The sequence below is a fragment of the Amblyomma americanum genome, chromosome 9 (assembly GCF_052857255.1).
Source record: "Amblyomma americanum isolate KBUSLIRL-KWMA chromosome 9, ASM5285725v1, whole genome shotgun sequence".
Lineage (NCBI taxonomy): Eukaryota > Metazoa > Arthropoda > Arachnida > Ixodida > Ixodidae > Amblyomma > Amblyomma americanum.
In genome coordinates, this window is record NC_135505.1 from 45,903,113 (window position 1) to 45,923,860 (window position 20,748).

The following is a 20,748-nucleotide window of genomic DNA, read 5'->3' on the forward strand; positions in this document are numbered from 1 at the left end:
GCTAGCAGGCTTTGCGACTGGACTTTAATTGGGCGGCACATTTTAACGGCTAAAAAAATACGGCATAAGTGTCATAACTTCGCTGAAGCCTGAATATTTCTGGTTGCTTTTAAAAAAAACTTATTGGAAACACGAGGCCTTTCATTCAAATCAGCGCGTATTAAGGGTATTTTGGCTTCCTCATGTCGGTTGAAATCAGACTGCAAAAAACCTGCGTTTTTAGCGTGCCTACGCTCTAATCATTGAATCGTTTTCCAATTTCTGTGGGAAGATGATCAAACAAAAAGGTGATCCGTGCCTCTGATAATTGCTTCCTCCTTTAAGTCCTTTTCATTCAGCAAAAATGATCCTTTCGACGATGACCCAATGGCTTTGCAAAATTGTGTTCTGTATCACTAGAGGGGCAGTTGCTCGCTGTAGTTTTCGCACTTAACTCAACCCAGTTCAGTTCCATTCGAATAAAATGTGTGTGTGTGTCTCTGTGTGTGGTCTGTGTGTGTGTGTGTTTTGTGCGGTGCGCGCGTGTGTTCCGGCGTTTTGTACTGTATATGTTTTGTGCGGCGCTTTGTTCGGTTCATGTGTGTTCCGGCGATTTGTGCTATGCCTGAATTGCAGCCACAAGACACCCTGCTGTACTGTGGCTCATCGCGCGCAAAGCGCGTACGTGCCATTTCCCAAAAGAGTTTTTTTTTTCTCTTTTTTCATTTCGGGGTCTAACTCAGACGCATTACAGCCGAATTTTCGACGCCTATAAATATTCGTCTGGAATAATCATGTAGCACTCAGAAGAAGACTGGTCCCCAGTTGATACATGAATTAATCTTTTGTTATGTTTTTAAACGTGTGTCCGCCAATTTACCATCAGGGCCGAAACATTGCACAGAGGAGTACGTAAAAGTGAAAGTGAAAAGAATCACACAAACAAAATTAGTGCAGTAGGATCAAGTCATATAATCGCTGACGGCATTATTAAACAGGTCGGCGTCTATAATGGGGGCGATAGATGTTTGAAGATGGTTCCATTCGTTAAATGTCTTGGTGATGAAAAATGCGAAATGTAGATTGGTAGTTTGGTCTGCGGAGAAATTATTTTCTGATTGCATAACCACGAAGTTTATCAAATATGTGAAACATTTATTCTTATCGAGTATTGCTAGGAACACACGTATGCTTAATGTTGAGCATGATTCCATCTACTTGCTTTCATATTGCCCACGATCATGGGGATAATATAAATTTGAACATAAAGTGGGGCTAGTTCGTTCTGCCTTACGTAAAAAAGCACATGACAGCTGTAAAATGACATAGCGTATCTATCATCCATGTCTGGAAGCTTTAGCCTTCCTCTGCTGCTGGGAATTGCTTAGCTACTTACGCAATGGAAACACACGTTCGGGCAGGATTGCCGCGGTGGTTCGCGCTCTTCCATATTCCTCCTGTTCCCTGCGACTTTTTTTGCCGCATGATGAGTCATGCAACGAAAACTGTACCTTCTCTATTTCTTCACTGTCCTCGCCTTCTGGCGCGCTAAATCTAAATTTTTATGTGCAGGACATTGACAGAAAGCTTCTTTAACAATCTCAAAAGCAAATTGACAGGAATGCTCATCTGGAATAGTTTCGCACTAGCGTCGAGCACTTTTCAAATTGGTGGAGACTACTGGGAATTGAACGAAAACTTGAATCTTTGTATGTATGGTGAAAGTTCATGACAGCACTTACTTTCTTCTTGTGTTCAACCTACGATAGTGTTCTACTCCGCTACAATCCTGGAAAATGAAAAAAGCCCTACTGCAATTCAAAATCTCTCGCTCAAAAGCAGAAAGTGTGTTTACTACTCTGCCGGCCATCTAATATAAGTGTCGTTATTCTGTTACCTGGTCAGTGTTGTGGAGATTGAGCTCTAGAAGCAAGAATACATACATGCTCAGTAAGCTTCGCGTTCCTCTCAAAGCATTGCGAATGAAGTTTTTAAGCGAATTAGTGCGTTTCATCAAGTGCACCATAAAATTAGGCGTCAAATTGTCCGCGAGAGGAAACCTTTCAAGCCTCTGGTTGCCTTACTTCCTTCTAGGCAGCAGCAGAATTGATACTCGGATGCAGTTTTTTTGCGTTTAAGTCCTTGCACTGACGCTCAAAACGATTTAACTAAAACATTGAGTATTACCAGTTTATGAACATCATGCATATATATTCTGTGCAGACCAGTGGTCAACACTAGGAGTTTTCCCTAACGACATCAATTGAAACAGCCCGAACAATGCGTCTACATGAAAGCTAGTGACACATTTTCTATACAATTAACCACTAGTGCCTTCTGAAGTAAAGCATTAGCATTACTTGCTCGGTGATATGGTACAATTCTTGAAAGGAAGGGTAGATTTTTAAACAAACATAAAATAACACGAATATTGTGCAGCTATTGCTTTCGAAACGCAATCTAATGGTAATGAAGCAATTAAACCAATGAGCATCGCAGTAAGACCACGGAAAGTTTTTTCTCTAAATGTATTTACTGTAACTGAAAACCACCTAAGTATGTTCCTTGTAAAGTTAGTTCAACTTGCATTTTGTCCACCACCCTGACCAGTCATTATCAGCACATCAGATACGGTCTATCTTATAGGGGTGGAAACTTGCGAAAGTCGGTATGGGTGATCTATTGAATGAGGTGTAGCGCGAACCAAGATGAAGGTGGTGTGTTTATCTGTTCATTGTCCATCGTCTTCGTCTGCGCTACTCCTCATGCCATGGATCGCAGGCTGTCTTGTTATCACAGTCCTCCCGACTTTCATCGTGATTTAGGGAATTATATCGAGGTAAGGTGTAGCATACACGTCATTACATGCAGACGTATTTAAATATTTGCATAAAAATAACAGTAGATTTACATAGACATCCACAGTACAACTTTTCTTTGCCAAATGTAGCCAGGCAAAGGGTTTTGCTTCCCAGCCGTATAATGGAGCTCTTATAGCACTCCTAGAGGCCAAAAGATATGAGAAAGCAAGATCAGTAGGTGCCACTAGCATACATAGATTTAGAGATAAACGTGAAACCACGCACTTTATCCTCTCTTTCTCTCCCCTCCCCTCTTTCATTTCATTTCTCCATTCTGCCTGCTATCTTTTACTTCCGCTGCCCCAGCTCAGGTGCTTCAGTATCGATGGCAGATGCCGAGGCTAGCAAAAATCTTTTCCTTCCTTTTTAATATTACTTTAATAAAAACCACTTACTACTAGAGATAAAGGTGTGCTACAAGTGCTCCTCCATATCATCAAGCAATAAACCCTGTCTAAGGGTTACCTTTGGCAAACACGTAACGCACATACATGGGCGTGCATGCATGCGTATTAATGGATGTTCGAAGTTTGTTTAAATGGGCATGAACGGCTACGTATTGCAGACTCACACGATACGCTATCTAAATCCGCTTCTGGTTTAATCAGGCTCAGTTCTTTTAAATTACGCATCTTACACTCTTAGCTCACGTTGCGTGATAGGCTCTGTTTGAGGCGCAGTGAAGATATATTGCACATCGAGTGACTGGAAATCACACACACACAAAAATGCAATCTAAAGGAACCAGGGACAGGCTGTAACTGAAAGTTCTAAAAGCATACAGTGAGCTTTCATTATGGACACTCAAATAAATTTAAGGCCTCCGAAATAATCGCTGATGAGGAATTCAAATTAACAAAATTGGCAGTGGTTTAGCCCTGGTTAAAAGTGGAGTGACGCGATAGCTACAGCTGGCTGAGTGCAACTTAGTCACGTGACCAACCACATGACGAACCACGTGATCAGTCATGGCGCCGCGCCGCCGGCAGCTGCCCCGCACCACGTGACCAACCACGTGACAGCATGGCGGCGCAGCCACAGGGTGGCGGCGCCGCCGCGCTGAAAGCTCGAAATGTTACCGTAATGTAGCCATCGCTACAAAATTCCCTTCCACACATTGTATTATGTTGTGTTACGGGCATAGGGGACATCGTTGTCATTCATGTCGCATAGTATTGATAATTCAGCGTTTCCAAAAATAAGCAGCAGTAGTCGTGTGTTGCTCTATGCGAGCTGCCGTGCTTTGCAGAAAGCCTATTTATAAAAGCCAGAAATTGTATAGCGATACAGGCACGCTAATTTCGCAAACGCTAGTCAAAAACATCTTCACCAAAAAAAAGACGAAAACAAATCCCACCAGAATCAATATGGCGCGTATTTCGGGTCGCTTAATTCACAAATGAAGGAATCAATTTTGAAAGCTTTAGGATGCTGATGCTTGCACTTCACTACCATACGCTTTACATGACGACACTGAATGTTTCAAAGCACATGTCGATACGTAGTAAAAAAATCGTGCAAAATTAGCGAAAGTTTTGACCGGGCAAGCCGAATGGTGATCAGAAAAAAACACCTCTATGACCCAGTATTCCTGACCAGAGAGAAAAGAACAGAGTGAGAATGTAAAGTGTTATCAGATTGCGACCGACATGGTGGTGTAACGTATTTCGGTACTCGTTCGCTTCTCCGCAATTCACTGAGCCACTCCTTGGAAGGTTTTTAAGCTCGAATATTGCAGACGGCGCACTTGGCTGTAGTTATAGTCATATTTTCCGTCTTCGGAATTCCTTCGAGTGCCAAATTTTGGCTCCAAATCGAAATCCTTGTATTTCAGGCAGTTAAAATCAGTCTTTTTCTGCCAGGGAGATTTTCTGTTAGCCACGCAGTACCTATTCCTCACCCTGATGTCGCGACCTTACCAATCCTACCTGCAGGACGAAGGAAGAAAACAGAACAGTCAGGCGGTGCACGAAGGTAAATGTCCAGTTTTTCACCCAAGGGGTTAGGCGTCGTCCGGATCAACCATTTTCCGGTGTCCGCGACAGCAGCTGCGGGTTTATTTATTTCAAATACCTTACAGGCCCGTAGGGCATTGTGTAAGGGGGGCGGTAAAACAAAGAACAAATTTAAAAGGGGACAAACAAAAACAAGGAAACAAGGCACTATACATGATCAGTAAAAAATTTTATACACTTCAATAAAATACAGAAAAGTTGACATAGGAACACAGAAATAGGAACGCATGATAAGTAAAGGTAAAGTTGGCATAGCAACACCGAAATAAATCCAAAAAAGGGACCCAAGGTACATAACTCAAAAAATAAAATTAAAAAGCACATAGCGCGTTTACTAGTATCAACAAAATTTGGAAACAAATTAAAACAAAAGGAGAGAAAAAAGTAAACGAAATGTGTAACGGAAAACGTAAAAGAGATTGCATCAACATGTCAAGATGGCTTCAGTGAAATGTGCAATGAGTTGGTGATGGAAAATATCGGGATTAGACAGCGAGGCGATGTTGTCTGGGAGGTTATTTCATAATCTGGTGGCTCATGGAAGTGCTAATGAATTGAAAGCTAATGTGTCACCATAGATGCGTGTAAAACTGGGATGATTGTGCAATCTTTTGGATGTGCGAGACGGGACATCTAGGTGAAATGAGCATGATCTATTGGAGTGCACGTACTTGTGAAATAATGTTAGCAAAGCGATGTCACGGCGTATGCCTAAAGATTGCAAAGATCGATTTTAATCTGAGTGACGCTTGAATCGTCGTTATAATTTTTAGACATGAATCGTACTGCCCTATTTTGAATGGTTTCAAATGTGGTGACCGTGTTCTAATAAGGAGACCAAATGGAGGAACGTACTCAAGCTGTGGTCGAACAAATGTTAGGTATCACGCGCCTTGCAAACCCTCCGCCGTATCCTGAAGGTTCCATTTGTCTATGATCGCGACAGTAACTTCGTACTTGCGTTCCTGAACACCCTTGCACTGGTCTTATCGCAGCCGTTCAGGACGCAGTTGAAGTCGCCCGTGATAATAAGCTTTTTCTCGAAACAAAGGTGCTGTTCGACACTTTGAAAAAACGCGACCCTTTCGTCCGCAATCTTTGGGGCATACCACAGACAACCCGCCAATCAGCGTTATTCAATGTAACATCGACAGCGACACACCGACCTGAAGGGCACGAGGAATTATCGTGCACGACAAAACACGGCAACATCTTTACAAAAAGGACGCTGCCAGCGGATATATCAATCGCATGGCTTACTACAGCGTAGAATTTAGACGTGAAACGTCGCATCATGCTCCCGGTCACATGTTCCCCGTCTACTTTTGTCTCCTGCACGGCCAGTAGGTCGATATCGTGCTCCATTAAAAGCCGGTACACTTGGCTTTGCTTTTTCTTTCCTGCCAAGCCCTAACATTGAGTGTGGCTACTTTCAACGGGGTTACAGAAGCCATTTTCGCAAAGAGTGAAGAGGCCAAGAGCATGCTGTTACCCCTCCCACCATCTAGCACATTGATAGACGCCGTCGTTGGCACCGGAGTCATCCGGTCCAGGCACCTGACCATGCCACGGGGCTGCCTTATCGCCAGCACGCTTGTCCGCCAAAAAGTTTGGTGTCGGTCAGAGAAGACCATCGGGACTGAGCAATTATTGCTGGCGGCTCCTAACCACTGAAAGCGTCTGCCTTGTCCCCTTGGTTGCCGGTCAGGGACGAATAGACCTTTATCTTCCTTCCATGTTATGACTGATAATGTGCTAGTATGCAGTTTAAAGAAAAAGGATTTGTCTGATGGCAGTACTGGCATCTTCTTAACACTCTTGAGCACATCTCCTCCTGGGCATCTACGCTGTGGCAAACGGTAAATCGGTACAGGAAACATTACGTCCACTAAATGCGAGTACAATTCTTTCCGCGTAACATTACTCAAGTATTCAGCAGAGAATCGAACATGCAGCATCCTATACGCGAGCACCACTTCACGCATGTACCCTCTCAGAGCACCAATCATATTTTGACATGAGGATACAACAAAATCTGACAGATGTCTACCTAGTCGAACTTGCACTACTGTGCGAAGGAACACATCATTTTGGTCACGGTGAAACATGACTCGTGAGACAACTTGTCGCAAAAACCTAGCTCACCTTTTTTCAGAGCCAGAAACCAGTTTTTTCGACTGGTTCTCTCCCAAGTCGAACGCCAAATAAAAACGGCAAAAGACGGTGAATTTTGCTAAAGGTAACTCGTGAGGCACTAAGCACATTCATCACATACCATATCTTTCCAATGAGAAATACTTTGCAGACAGTGATGCGCGAGAAAACAAACATTTGTCTCCCCTGCCACACGTCAGCCTTTTCCTTCGCCCTTGAATTTTAGTCCTCCAAGTACGGATTAAGGTCCCGGTAAAAGTCAAGAGGTACACCAAGGTACGTTGTCAGTATGGTAGACCAGGGTATTCTACAGTAATGGTCTGGTGCTGTTTCCCAACTGCCATACCAAAAACCACCGATTTTTTCCCAGTCTATCAGCGACCCCGTGCACTGACAAAATTTATGGAGCATATTTGTTACCTCACAAATGCTGTCTCTATCGGAACAAAAAATAGCAACGTCATCGGCATAAGCCGAAATTTTCTCATGCGATGACTGCAGCCTAAAGCCCATTATGCGCTCGTTAGTTTGAATGGCTGTGCAAAACGGCTCGAGAAAAGCAGCGAATAAAGTACAAGAGCGGCCATCCCTCTCTCACAGATGAGCGCCCTTGCAGGCTATCAAACAGGTCTCCGTTTACAGTGATCCGTGTTGTACAATTGGCATACGCCATTTTGACGCCGCGTGTTATTGCGCTTCCTACGTTGGAATGGTCTAATATTGCGAACAGCACACCATCCGAAACACGGCCAAACGCTTTTGCGAGATCGGAATGCATCATCGCAACTCGCTCAGGAAGTACGTCAGAGCATTCCAGCAGACTTCGCATTACGTGTATGTTCCTGGCGATGCTTCGACCCTTTATACCGCAGGTCTGATATGGGCCAACCAGCATTGCTATCACACTCTGCAGTCTATTGGCCAGAACCTTCATGAATATCTCGTAGTCGACGTTAGTGAGGCTTATCGGGCGAAAAGACCCCACTAGCAGGCGTTTTTCTGGTGCCTCAGTTTTAGGGATGAGAACAATGTGCGAAGCTGTAAAGGAGAGTAGTACACGATTTTGCTCACAAGATTCGGTGATAACCTTGAGCAGAACATGAGCTATCATTGTTTTGAAAGTTCTATAAAAAGCTGCCCACAAGCCATCAGGGCCAGGTGCCTTACCAGCTGGCACAGCGTCTATTGCGTCCTCTATTTTTTTCACGGAAATCGGTTGTTCCAGGCGCGTTTTAACTTCGTCATCAAGTTTTGGCATTAACGGCAGAAATCGCGCTTGAAAACCAACACCTAAAACATTGCGCGAATGGCGCAGCAAATCTTTCAGCTGATCGACAATGACGCGTTTGATAGCTGTGCTGTCAGCCGAAACTAACCTCTATACCACCGACTCCCGGTAGTGTGTCCACTTTGCCGGCTTGGCGAAAAACAAAGATAACTGTACATGAAATGTGACGATGCTATCGACGCCCGACGAAGGGGTGTGCGTGCGCCGCCGGGGTGTATTTCTGCGCGCGGCTGATGCGTGCGGCATTATCGTGGGTGAGAGGAATACGAGGAGCAGAAAGGCGGTCAGCCTCAGTGGACGGGAAGTGATGCCTATAACAGGCCTTGATGAAGAGAATTCTGCTTTGCAGGCGTAGAGATGAAGCCGCTGAATTTTGCGCCCACAGCAGACTGAAGTAGGCAAATGCGGCTCAACCGCATGGCTCTTCTTTCAGTGGCTTCGATTCTCCCTTTTTTTTTTCTAGGTGTTCTCTAAGTGCTCTTTACGCTCATAGGATGCTACTTACATCAGTGCTGAACTTTGAAAAGCTCTATTCCATTGCCACATTGAGATGGCGATCTTAAAAGCGCTACTGAAATAAAGACACCGACAGGCAAAAGTTGCAGGACCTCCAAAAATATCAGATACATTCCCAATTCAGGCGTATTAGAAAAAAAAATGTAGACAATTTTTCGGAGCACTCTTTAGATCACCTGTGATGCTGGCACCTTCGCACAATAGTTTTTAAAAAACCTCAGTCCCAACCAAAAGCACGGAATACTTCTCCCCTGAGGCCCAATTGAGCCGGAAAATACGTTACTCCACTGGGTCTGGGCCAGCCTTGGGTTTTAATGTAAGCGACACGAGCTCGTCTCGTTCTTGATATCGCGGGCCGAAGCCGGGGTCGTTCGCGTACTAAACCGGGCCTGGTTGGGTTTCTGATGCTTCATTTTCAAGTCAAGTATGTAGAGCGGAAACAATCCAACGCCAAAAGTAGCAGCCGAGAAGAAAGAGAGCTGTAATGTCGCGAAGAGCAAAATGAACACCTTTTGTGTTCTAAGTTCTGCATCCGTTCAGTACTTACTGTGCATTCAGAAACACAAGCAATACCCCTCCGGACTTCTGTTCAATATTTATCGGAAAATACGAAAAAATCAGCGCTGCAAACCGGTGACGGGTGTCCTCCGGTGAAGGAAAAAAAAAGACAGAGCTTAAGTTCAAATTTAGAAACTTACATTACTCTCCATTTTGTCATGCACATAAATCGAGATAGACTGGAATGCTCACACTCAGCCCCGCTGAGGGTTGACAAATAATACCTCAAATCGATTCAGCTTTCATGTAGTGCAAGGGAATAAGAAGGGTCAAGAAGGGTAAACCAAAAATACCCTCTAGCACCCGGAAGACTGCCGACGAATGCTGTTCCACGGCAGCATAATGTGTATCAAATCCATTTTTTTTGCCGTTCGATCCCTTTTGTTAATACTTCGTGACAAGACTACTCACTGAACGCTATTTTATTCTTGCGACACCCGTTGTTTTGACCACGTTTCCATCAAATTTTGTTCGTACCAAGAAAAATTTTTTTCTTCCCCCTTATTTTCATCTCATTCCTTTCCAGCAGCTAACCTCGCCATGTCGAGCCAGCTGAATACTCCAGTGAAGAAGCCTTATTTGCAACAATAAAATGGCAAATAGTAAAATGCTATGGTGCCAAAAGAGAACGCAAACAAATGTAAGCGGAGACCGGAAACGTTAGAAAATAAGCTATGACCAGCCATACGGCTAAATGCTTTAAAAATAAAAGACTATATGCGACCAGTCCGCACGTTTTTCTTCGTACTGAAAGCTCACTGGTGAGGAAATACTCTTTTTGAACAGAAGCCTTTTTCTAAAGCCGTATTAATTAAAAGCTAACATGTTATAAGAAGAGAACTGGCACTAAATGTCCGGAGATATGGTCTGTTGTTCCATCGAAAATGCAGAGGTTGATGGTATACGACTGTAAGTACCAGATATCTGCCAAGTTAGACATTTTTTCTTCTTTTTCCTGCATAATTGGCCTATCAGCCATTCACTCAGCTGGTACCTTGAAAAAGAACGTGATTGGTTGAATTGAATCCAGTCAGAAGTATTTGATACGTATCAGCTGATCCGGCTTTTCCAAAAGACTGAAATTTCAGGATTATAAGTTTGCATGTAGGCAATTGGTAACTTGAGGGCATTTTATTAATTGGCTCGCTTTGTCGATGTTTGTATAACATTAAATAGTTCTATTTTTAAGTAGGACGCTGGTTTCACAACTCTCGAACTGTAGGCCACTTAGTCATGAAATGGCGTGAGCGTCAACTAAAATTTAAAATACACGTGAAGTATTTACTCAGGCGATGGCCTGGAGTGTGGATATATGAAGTTATGAAGTGCAGCCGATTTTTTTACCGCTTTTTTAATTGTAAAGGGGTACATAAACACGAAGCATCCCAGAACCACTCAAAAAACATGGTTTCCCCCGGGAGCCGATGTGGCCAAGAACGCGGTCGTCGAAGTTAGCAGCTAGTCACCGGCTACGACGGCAACTCCGGGCTGAGAACCTGTCACACCGTGACGACACCCAGTTGTCGACCCAGGTTGGTGCCGTCGCATGCCTTGTGCACGGCCTGCCAATCGGCCTGCAAGTTGCAGACGTCTGCATCGCGTAGGCATTGCTTGCGTGTCTACCTATTCGGAACGCAGTATTGCGAGCAATCCAGCTTCTTCACCCATTGTCCACGTGCGCAATTATGTGCCATAAGAGAGATAATACTGAAAGTTTTTCGGCTGTTCACAATTTACTTACCGCGGATCTTTATTCACGCATCTTCTCCATACTGTATCTCATACAAAGCCATATGGCATTTTCTCATTAGCAGATCTTGTTCCTTTGCTGAAAGACATTTAGCCGTCTCTGCCATGAAATTGAAAAACATGTCGCACCGATGAGGCCGCTCTCGCTGTGCCACCACTTTGATGACATCCAACAAGGCTCCGGCCACCTTGTCAATATCATCATTGGAAGGAGCTTCAGGCTTTGTCCTGAAAGGAATATAAAATAACTCCTTTATCCCTTCTATAAAGCGAAATGTTCCGTTGCTGTGCTAGGCGAATGTACTCGCTGTATCAATCGAGAAAAAAAAACTATGAATGGATTCGAATGCGCCCACCCCGAATACTGGCTCAGGTTTGCTTCCTTACTTTATCATTGAGGATGAGATGTCTGGAAGTTTGGTTAATGAAAGACATTACGCGCTAACTCTCGATTTCATAAACACGCATCGACTCTACCTTACACTCCCAGCGGCCCTCGAGGCCTGTTTTGGGTTTAAGACACCAACCTATACTCGAATCGCTCCTCTATAAAGATACTCGAGGTAGCAACGACACCACCTTGAAAGCTCCTAGACCTCCAGTTTGTAAACAAGGATGACGTCGCATCATTTGTTGGCTGTGTGGATTTCGTTCGACCCGTGAACGAAGCTTTTCACGATGGCGCACACTATGCGGATGCACAAAACCCTGTGCCGAGGAGTCGGCTGAGCGACGCCCTCAGTTAATTCGATCCAGAACTTCTGGGAAGTCCTAGTTCGGCCAACACGACCGCGGCTACCCTTCTGACGTGCGTGCCTGCCGCTGACGCCGAGCACGAATAATCTACTCAGTTGATTGATGCCTCCAATGTTGTAGCGGTTCATCGCACCACGCTTATAGAGCGCGGGCAAACTACGAGTCACCGGTAAGCCGAGATACATCTCGCAGCCCGCCGAGTGCCCCGTTGCAGAGCGCGCCGCTCTTCTCCCCAGTTGTGAAGTTTTGCAGGCGGCGCTGCATTTGTAGGGAAAGGTGTATTGCATAGCGGGAGTTCAAGGCTTCGTAGGCGCTGTTTTGCAGTGCAAGCATCCCTGCTGTAGATATCAACAGCTTTCCCGGCGCCACCAAATGTGTCCTGGCGTTGCCGAAGAAGAGGGTGGGTTCGCTAGTACTGCCGAAGGGACATTCGCGATCGCCGGAAGAGAATAGAATGGCTTTTGAAGCTCATCTACAATTACGGCTTCCAGCTGGCTTCCAAACGGCAGCAAACACTGTTGCCTCCTTGGGAGTCCATTTCACTACTTCAGGATCATGCACTGCCTAGAAGCAGGCCACTTATCACCAATCGCCGCCACGGGCGAGAGAAATTGTACGCAGATTCCCAATAACGCTATATCAGTGGCGGCGAAGGAACCCAGACGCCACGCGTTTGCTGCTGTTTTTCACTGCTCCTTCGGACATTCAGGCCAGTTGTTCGGGGAATAACTGTTTTCTTTCGGTCTTTCGCAAACGATGTTTTACTAGGTTGTAAACTCTGAGGTTTTGGTGAAGGCTCTTCGGATGGCATAACATGACAAAATACGCAAGCAATTAACATTGACGTGCTGTATTACGGCCAAGTACTCGCATTCATTTCGTCCCCATGCGCCTTTCACGTTACCGCGAGGGAGGGCGATTGCAGGAAGGTTTTTCGAGAAGCTCCTCGTTGCAGGAAACGCCGAGTGTCGTTCTTTATTCCTAATCGTCCTTCCAGTGGAAGAGCAGCTGCTTCGTCGACTACACGGAGTGGAGGCGCGTAGTCGAGGCGCGTTGCCAACACTCGCACTGCCTTAAAAATTCGGCCGTAAAAGTTGAGAACAGGATTTCTTGGTTTCTATGTACATAACATTTACACTTCCGATGCAGCACATACAAATTTATGGAAAGGACTTTGGGATGTGTAATTCTGTGAGAAACTAGCCCTTCGTTTATAGTACTCACTCCAGAAAACGCTGCGAATTCTGTGCGCTGGAAGTGCTGTTTCTACGCGCCCGTTTTCTCTTGTGGTTGACCGGCTCTGGAGGGACTTCTTCAGGTTCTTCGTCATCGCCATCTTCAAGTACGTAGCTGAAAAATCAAGCATCGACCTCGCAGACTGCACAAGAGCTTTGCATATGACTTCATTTTTTCGGTAATAATGTGGTGAAGAGTATAGTTAGACCAGTTGAACGAAATGCATTGAATGCCATAATCGTTCCAATCAAGAGCGCAGACAGCGAATATATTTTTTTACGCTACAGAACTAGTAAATGTGCCTGTATCTCTCGAAGTGAAGCGATGTTATAAATCTGCTCATCATAATCGCTGCGCCGAGAAGCACTATCAGCGTCGGTTGGAACACACCGACAGCAATCCAGTCAGAGATTATTACGCATGGTACAGAAGACCGTGAGTGGTTCAACATTAGGTGCACATACCTTTCGTGGTCATCATCCGGTTCCTGGTGGCAAATTCTACACAATGAAATAAACAACGATCCAGTCAGTGATTATTACGCATGGTACAGAAGAGCGTGAGTGGTTCAACATTAGGTGCACATACATTTCGTGGTCATCATCCGGTTCCTGGTGGCAAATTCTACACAATGAAATAAACAAGCTGTTATTTTGACAACACTTTCCGATGCGCTCAAAAATCCCGATTGCAGCCCCACATGTTACATATATTTAGTGAGGTTGATAAACATGAGAAACATATGTTTGGTATTCAGCATTAGCATTTATTGGTTTTCGTTAAAATTTGTTCGATGTTAGGACCGCTCACTGTGCAAAGCATGAATCGAATAATATATCGAATAATACTTCAAGCGCAATAACGTTCAGAGAATAATGTGCTCTTTGGAAGTGTACTCGTGCTCACATATAGCCACTTGATGTAGTCAGCTGTCTTACTCTTCTTTCAGGCTGCAACGTTATACGTGAAAATGTGCTCCACTGAAAAAATGGTCGAAACTGTTGCAATGATTTTAGCGAAAATTCAATGAACGACTCAACGAATTCGGCTACCTAATGATATCTTAAAACCAGGGCCAAGTTACTCGTCTGAGCTCGAGCAAAATGAATAAACTTGCCTGTTGTCATTGGATGCATCCAGGTGCACCATTATATTCTCGCTGGATCTGAAATGAACAAGTGACAGCAGTGTGCAATGTTAGGCATGTAGAAGAGAATGAGCGCCTTGAGCAAGTGTCACGGGAGACGGGGCTAGAAATGGTAGCTAGGCACGATAACATCCGCTGTGACCACATAAAGCTATGCCATGAGATTTTATACTGCACGGCGTTCAAAGTTAGATTTCGTGGTTTTTGAAACCAAATATAAAGAGCCGCACAGAAAAGTTGTTTTTGTAATATTGTCATGCTGCCAGGCAGGCGCAAACTGCAAGAATAATCGTCTTCGTAATATAAGTAATTAACAAGACTGGGTAATTACCTTTTCATAAACGGCGGTTACAATGCTTGTTGATATTGAAAACTTAGAGGCATTTAGTGACTACTCTGTTTTCTACAATTTTGGTCACGCGCCTGTGTCCTGAGACATGCACGTCTAAAATTACGCATGCCAGAGTGCAGTACTCAGCATGAAGCTCCTGCCTGGTGTGAAACAGTTGATGCCTATGGCATTCCGCCTGACAAGAATGTGGACTGACAGGCGACGGTGATTACTTTTTGTCCTTCGCCAAGGAAACCGAAGAATGACTGTGCAGGTGTAGTTAGGCAAGCCCCGTTTCCTTAAGCGATTGCTATTACATTGGGTGATAAGACGAGGTACCGCTTTATGCTTCGCACGCACTCAAGCCCAAGGATACTGACTGCTGGCTAAGAGCGAGAAGTAATTGCGGTCGCCTGTGACTCCACTTTCTTGTGAGACGGAGCGTCATACGCAACAGCTGCCTTCACTAAGGGGGGAGCTTCATGCCGAGTGCCGCGGTCTGACATGCGCAATTAGACGGATTGGGCTGAAATTTTAGACATGCATATCCCAAGACACAGGCCCATTACTAAACTTGCACGAAACAATTCCTAAAATAACGCTACCTCTAAGCTTTCAATATAAAAAAGCGTTCTAACTGCACTGTATAAAAAGTTATTTGCTGCATTTAGTCAATTACTGATATTACAATGATACTCATCCTCAGAGTTTGCGGCCGTTTGGCCGCATATTACTTGGACAAAATCCGCTTTCGTGCAGTGCTGTTTGTATATTTTTAATCCAGAAAGTCCAAGTTTGAACACGCTGTATAATGTAGTGTCGTATGGTATGCGGCGTTTAACTTTCCGAAGCTTCTGGTGGACTATGGCTGAAGGCGTTGTGGTGTAGTTACGAGCCCATACCGCGAAACAAAGTAAAATGCAAAATTAAAACACATTTTAGGTAACCTGTGCCGTGGTTTACAAAATGAAAACCTGAGGCACAAGTATTTAATTGGTGCAGGCTTGGAAGTACTTTTGTCCAGGCGAGGTCGGCATATTACGTCAGTGCAGCTAAAAGCAAATCGTCGCCGCTGTATCCGTGGGCGTTGGAGGAGCAGCACGGCTGGTCAAGCGACAAGCCTGACGGCATTGGTCATTACGTGACCAGCACCCTGAACTCACACAAGAGACCACTCCACGTGTCCGCGCCGGTCACGTAATCCCGCCGTGACGTCAAATCCGTTCTGCGCATACCCTTCCCTGCTGCCTACGTGAGCCCTTGATGGTGACGTCAGTCTGAGCATGCCTCGCTAAGGTGAGGAGGGCGCAATGTCAAGTAAACTGACAAATGGGAAAAGAATAAATCGCAATATCATATGAGAGCTCCACCCGATGAACGCATCAATGACAGGCGTAATCGTCCCGCCATCTTTAATGAATCTAATTTGCTTACTTAAAGAGAAAAATGAGGCAACTTTCGTAATCTTAATCTGTCACCAAATTTTGCACGCAAAATTCGCAGAGCGTGTTGAGCAATGCAGATTCAGTTGTTTCCTTCATATATATGCTTAGGGTTAATCCCTTTCTTTGAGTTTAATGCTACGCCTACGGTGTTTAAAAATCCCCGTGTGATTATGCGCTTCGCGTCCCGATATTAACGCCCTCAAAAACGCTTTTGCTGAAGAAATTTGGTGAGAGAAAGCCGCAATGAAATAAGTGGACGCTGCGCACAGCGATGGTTCCGGATGAGCCCAGGCACTGTGTTTCCTTGGAATTATGATAGTGCAGCGGAGACGCAACCACGCCATCACCATTTCACAGAATAGCCCAGATAATTTCCTGCAGTCCAACATGGCCCCGCACCTCGCGACGAAGCGCTCTGTCGCATCTTCACTCATTTGCCTTCATTCATGGTCTCCTCGTTTCCGTGCGCGTTCCCGCGCTTCGCTGATTGATGTGCTTGTGGCGAAGTGGGTCAGTGCGGATGATTTCTTCGCATTATAGTGACAATTAAAGCTGGCGTGGAGGAACAAGTTTGGCAACGACATGTTCTTGAGATCGGGAGTACTCGTGGTCTGTGTATCCTAACGCACGGGTAATACCCCTTTATCGGAAGCGGTTCGATTTTCTTTGCACTCGAATTTAATCGAACCGGATTTCTATCGTGAAAGTCGGAACTGACATAGCTGTACTGCAGGAAAAAAAAAAGGGGGGAAAGCTTGGATTTTGGTGGCGCTGCTAAAACAAGCCCGACACAGGTTCATGAAACGGAGCTATGAGCTGCAACGACTGTGAATCTACAGGGTGTGCCAGCGAGCAATTAACAAAGATTGCAGTAAAACTAAAATATATTCTGGACAAAACTGTCTGCGCCGCGGACGTAAGCAGTTTTAGAAACAATGCGGATTATCAAGTTAACATTTGCAAATATATTTTAGATTTGCACAGTCAAGTGGTTATTGGTCATAGCAAGCACAGCGTTTTTTCAACCGCAGCACACTGTAAAGGCAACACCCACTGGAGACATATTGCGATGGTCACGGTACCCACTTCCGACCGCTCGGGCCATTTGGACCCTTTCAGCGGCTTGCACTTACTTTTGTCGCTTGGAGCAAGAAAACACGTAAACGTCGGAAATTGCGCGCTATTTTTTTAGAGCAATAAATCAAAAGAAAGAGCATACCATGGTGCAACAACGAAGACTAAAATTAGGCTCCATAGGCATTGCGAGACTTCCTCAGAGGGCTTTATGTTTGCGCACAAGTTCCTGTGACGTCATGCACTCTGTGCCAGTTATAAGCGGAAAAATGCAACTAATTTCCTTACGTGAAAGGTCTCATCGAACGACTCCTTTCTGCGTTTCAAACGCTGATATTGCATCTTTTTTCCGTGGCTACAAACTCGTAAATGGCAACAATAGCCAGAGTGGACTGACCATTCAAGGCGAACCAACGAAGTGTAATCCAGTCGACCTTATGCTCGCATTATAAACCTGAAATGAAATTCGAACAACGCTGTTGAAACGGGAACAGCATGAAAAGAAGATGTTACCTAAGAGAGACTGAATAGCAGAGCAGCTGATATTTACATCGATGGCGCGAAAACAGCAGCGTGGAAGTGTTAATTGAGCCGGCCTCTACTTCTTCCCCAACAGCTGATATTTCGAAGGTTGTATGTTGGATTTGAGTTTCATTTCATTTGACGCTGATAATACATTAAATAGGCTGCCTTTCAGTTACACCGGCGGGGACACATTTATACACGTGCGCACTGTATGCTCAGCTGACGGGTAGTTATCGAGAGACTGCGTTAATTTAAAGGTTAAGTAGTAAAGTTTAGTTATTATGTTCGTAATTATTATCGATTTTTATACAACTACGATCCATCGCGGCTGCTGGTTTCTTCCTGAATAGTTTTCTTTGCAAATTGCCCACGCTATTTTCGGGTTTTTCTCAAAGTGTTCACTGAAACCACCGATACACTAACCCTATACACCCTATACAATTTCCGGAGCCATTCACTACGGCGTCTCTCATAGCCTGAGTCGCTTTGGGACGTTAAACCACCATAAAACAAAAAAAATCAAGACTACAGAGTTGTCTTGAGGATTTTTCATTACCCAATATTCATTGGCCGCGTTCATTCCAGAAGAATATTGGCGGGGCCGTCGTTGCACATGTAGGTGTAAGGGGTCTAAAGAGCAACGCAGGACCACATTGTTCACTGCACCGCATTCGCTCTCTATTGCCTGAATGGCGTCTTGGTTGGGCATCTGCAGCAATTTCAATAATACAAAAAAACACTCGCATTTCTTGAAAATGTAGGTAGTTAAATGAAATGCGGCAGGATTAGACAATTGGCGCATCATTCCCACTGCAGCATCTAAAGCTGTCAAAAAGCAGAGGCGCCGAACAGCGCATGCGCGATTTCCATGTTGCCTCAGTCGAAATGCCGCCGCCGCGGCCGTGATTTCGTCTTGGGGCGTACGGCTTAGCAACCCCAACGCTAAAACCACTGAGCCCACATCAACACGAATCAGTGTTTAACTCAAAACATTCGTTCGCCTTATACCCGGGGTTAAAATTTTCACGATGAACGGCGGTTTTTAGCGGCTCGATGCTGTTGCTCCTGTATCCTCATGGCCTGAACCTGGACAGCGATTTTGGGCTTCCATAGCGCGGCTTAGTGTCATCGGTAAACGAGCCAGTCTACTGGTTTTTTTCTGGAAACCACGTTTCTTTACTTGCTAGGTGCATAACTAGTATACAGAAATAGTTCAAAGGCAATATTGCTTTGAAGACGATCTGAGCTTAAAGAAGATGTCATAGGGATATGATACGGATATCTCGTAGCTGCTACGCAATGCCGTCATAGGAGATATTGATGAAAGCGCCGCTATGATTATAGTAGAAGCTCTGCTTTTGTCATCTTCTCGTGTCCAAATTAAAATACTACAGGCACCAGTAACCGGAAAAAGGCTTCATAAATAATTACAAGTGAAAAAGTAACCTACTTAGACTTTATTTCACCTAAAATTTACTGTTTATATAAGGCAGCCGGGCATATCCAAGGATATCAGTATATTTCAATTCGAAGATCCCAACCTGCCCGCCAGTATTTGGTTTACCGTTTATGGGGTTCAACATCCCAAAGCGACTCAATCTTTGGGAGACGCCGTAGTGAAGAGCTCCGGAAATTTAGACCACCTCAGGTTCTTTAACGTGCACTGGCACCGCACACTACAATGGCCTCTAGAATTTCGCCTCCATCGAAATGCGACCCGTAAATTCATCAAGTTCGAACACACACTTTCACAATCAGTGATTGTCACCTTTTCTCCTCTTCGAATTTGAAACATTATTCATGAAAAAAGTAGTGCCCTCATTTATATCACTAAAGCGCAGTATCTGCGACAATACGCTAATATTTTTACTGGATTACTACATCCTATCTTCGTGTGAAATAAATAAAACGCTTATAACATAACTTCTAGTACAGTTAGCAAAATACACTTCATACTTCTTTTTTTCCCTTTTAACATCTGCTGCTTTTCACTTGTAACGTCACAGTTGCTAACTATCCGCCAACGCTAGTCACCCCCTAAATAACCAAACCATTAAGAGACCAATGGTAAAACAAAGAAAAAATGAACCGGAAAGAATGGCGAGAAATTATAGTCGCAGTTTTCTTTTTTCTTTGTTTACGCACAGTGCCAAGCATCACAAAATAAGCATTCTTTAAAACCCTAAATTATAGGTTTAATGAACAGCGCACTATTAAGTGGTGTTAACAGGTAGTCAGCAGTTGCCGAGAGCGGGATCAGTGTGTTTCATAACCAGGAACTACTTTCCTGGGACCGTTCCCTCAGCTATTCCTTTCTAAAGATCGGTCAATTACCGCAGTGTAAGGCAGCCAAAATAATATCATTTCAAATTTTAAGCCGAGACGGTAAAAATAATTCTGAACGTTTTACGGAATGAATGCTGCTAGCGAAAGAAACATGACCGAAGCGGAAAGAAATTATAGGAATGCAAAGCAAGGATCTATTTCAAGGAGAAGCCTCTCAAGGAAACGCCTCTTTCCATCATTTTCCTAAGCGCCTCAATGAGCCATTTGTGCGTCGCGTTTGTCCTCTAGAGTCGTCTTACGGCTTCCATCCACGTTCACGACGAACAGATAACTGAAACGTGACCAGTGTAACCAACCCCAGATCAACACAATTACAACGACGCCACACTCAGATGTAGTAATATAATGAATAAACAGCGCTAAAGGCGAGGACGAAGAGCAAACAAGACGAGAGCTGTCCTGTTTACGCATTGTACGGGATGAAAAAGGCTGCCATCCGTGTCTTTCACAGGCAGTTATTTTAGATGCCATACAGCGAAGATCAACCGGAAAATCATTGAGGCCAGACATATCACGCGATTAGGAGAAGAATGTGTCAGTGACCCTTCCTTTGCTTTAAAAGATGATGCGGCCAGATTCCTTGAACAGGGCATGTGTCGGGGGCTGTCATGACATGGTTTTTTTTTTTTATGATTGTGTGGTTTTGGTTCTGCTTGGCGTGGACATATTCTGTTTTCCTCAGTAAACGCTAGTTGCGAGTCAGCGCTCGTCCTGTTTACTCTTTGTCCTCTTCGTTAGCGCTGTTTATTCATTATGTCACCGTACCAA

The 20,748-nt window shown here is 44.5% G+C and overlaps 1 protein-coding gene across 2 annotated transcripts in view; it reads right to left on the bottom strand.

Annotated features, from left to right (window-relative positions):
* Positions 1–5,003: 5,003 nt before the first annotated feature.
* Positions 5,004–20,748, bottom strand: part of LOC144105328 (uncharacterized) — a 47,916-nt gene continuing 32,171 nt past the window's right edge. Inside the window, exons 3-8 of one of the 2 annotated variants that reach the window (XM_077638465.1) lie at positions 14,230–14,277; positions 13,701–13,736; positions 13,577–13,612; positions 13,101–13,226; positions 11,113–11,348; positions 5,004–6,702 (exon numbers count right to left, since the gene is read on the bottom strand). In XM_077638465.1, coding sequence (XP_077494591.1) covers positions 11,126–11,348; positions 13,101–13,226; positions 13,577–13,612; positions 13,701–13,736; positions 14,230–14,277 — 469 coding nt within the window. In that variant the 3' untranslated portion in view covers positions 5,004–6,702; positions 11,113–11,125. Of the gene's footprint in view, positions 6,703–11,085; positions 11,349–13,100; positions 13,227–13,576; positions 13,613–13,700; positions 13,737–14,229; positions 14,278–20,748 lie in introns of those variants that run through there. The other variant, XM_077638464.1, reaches the window with a different exon arrangement.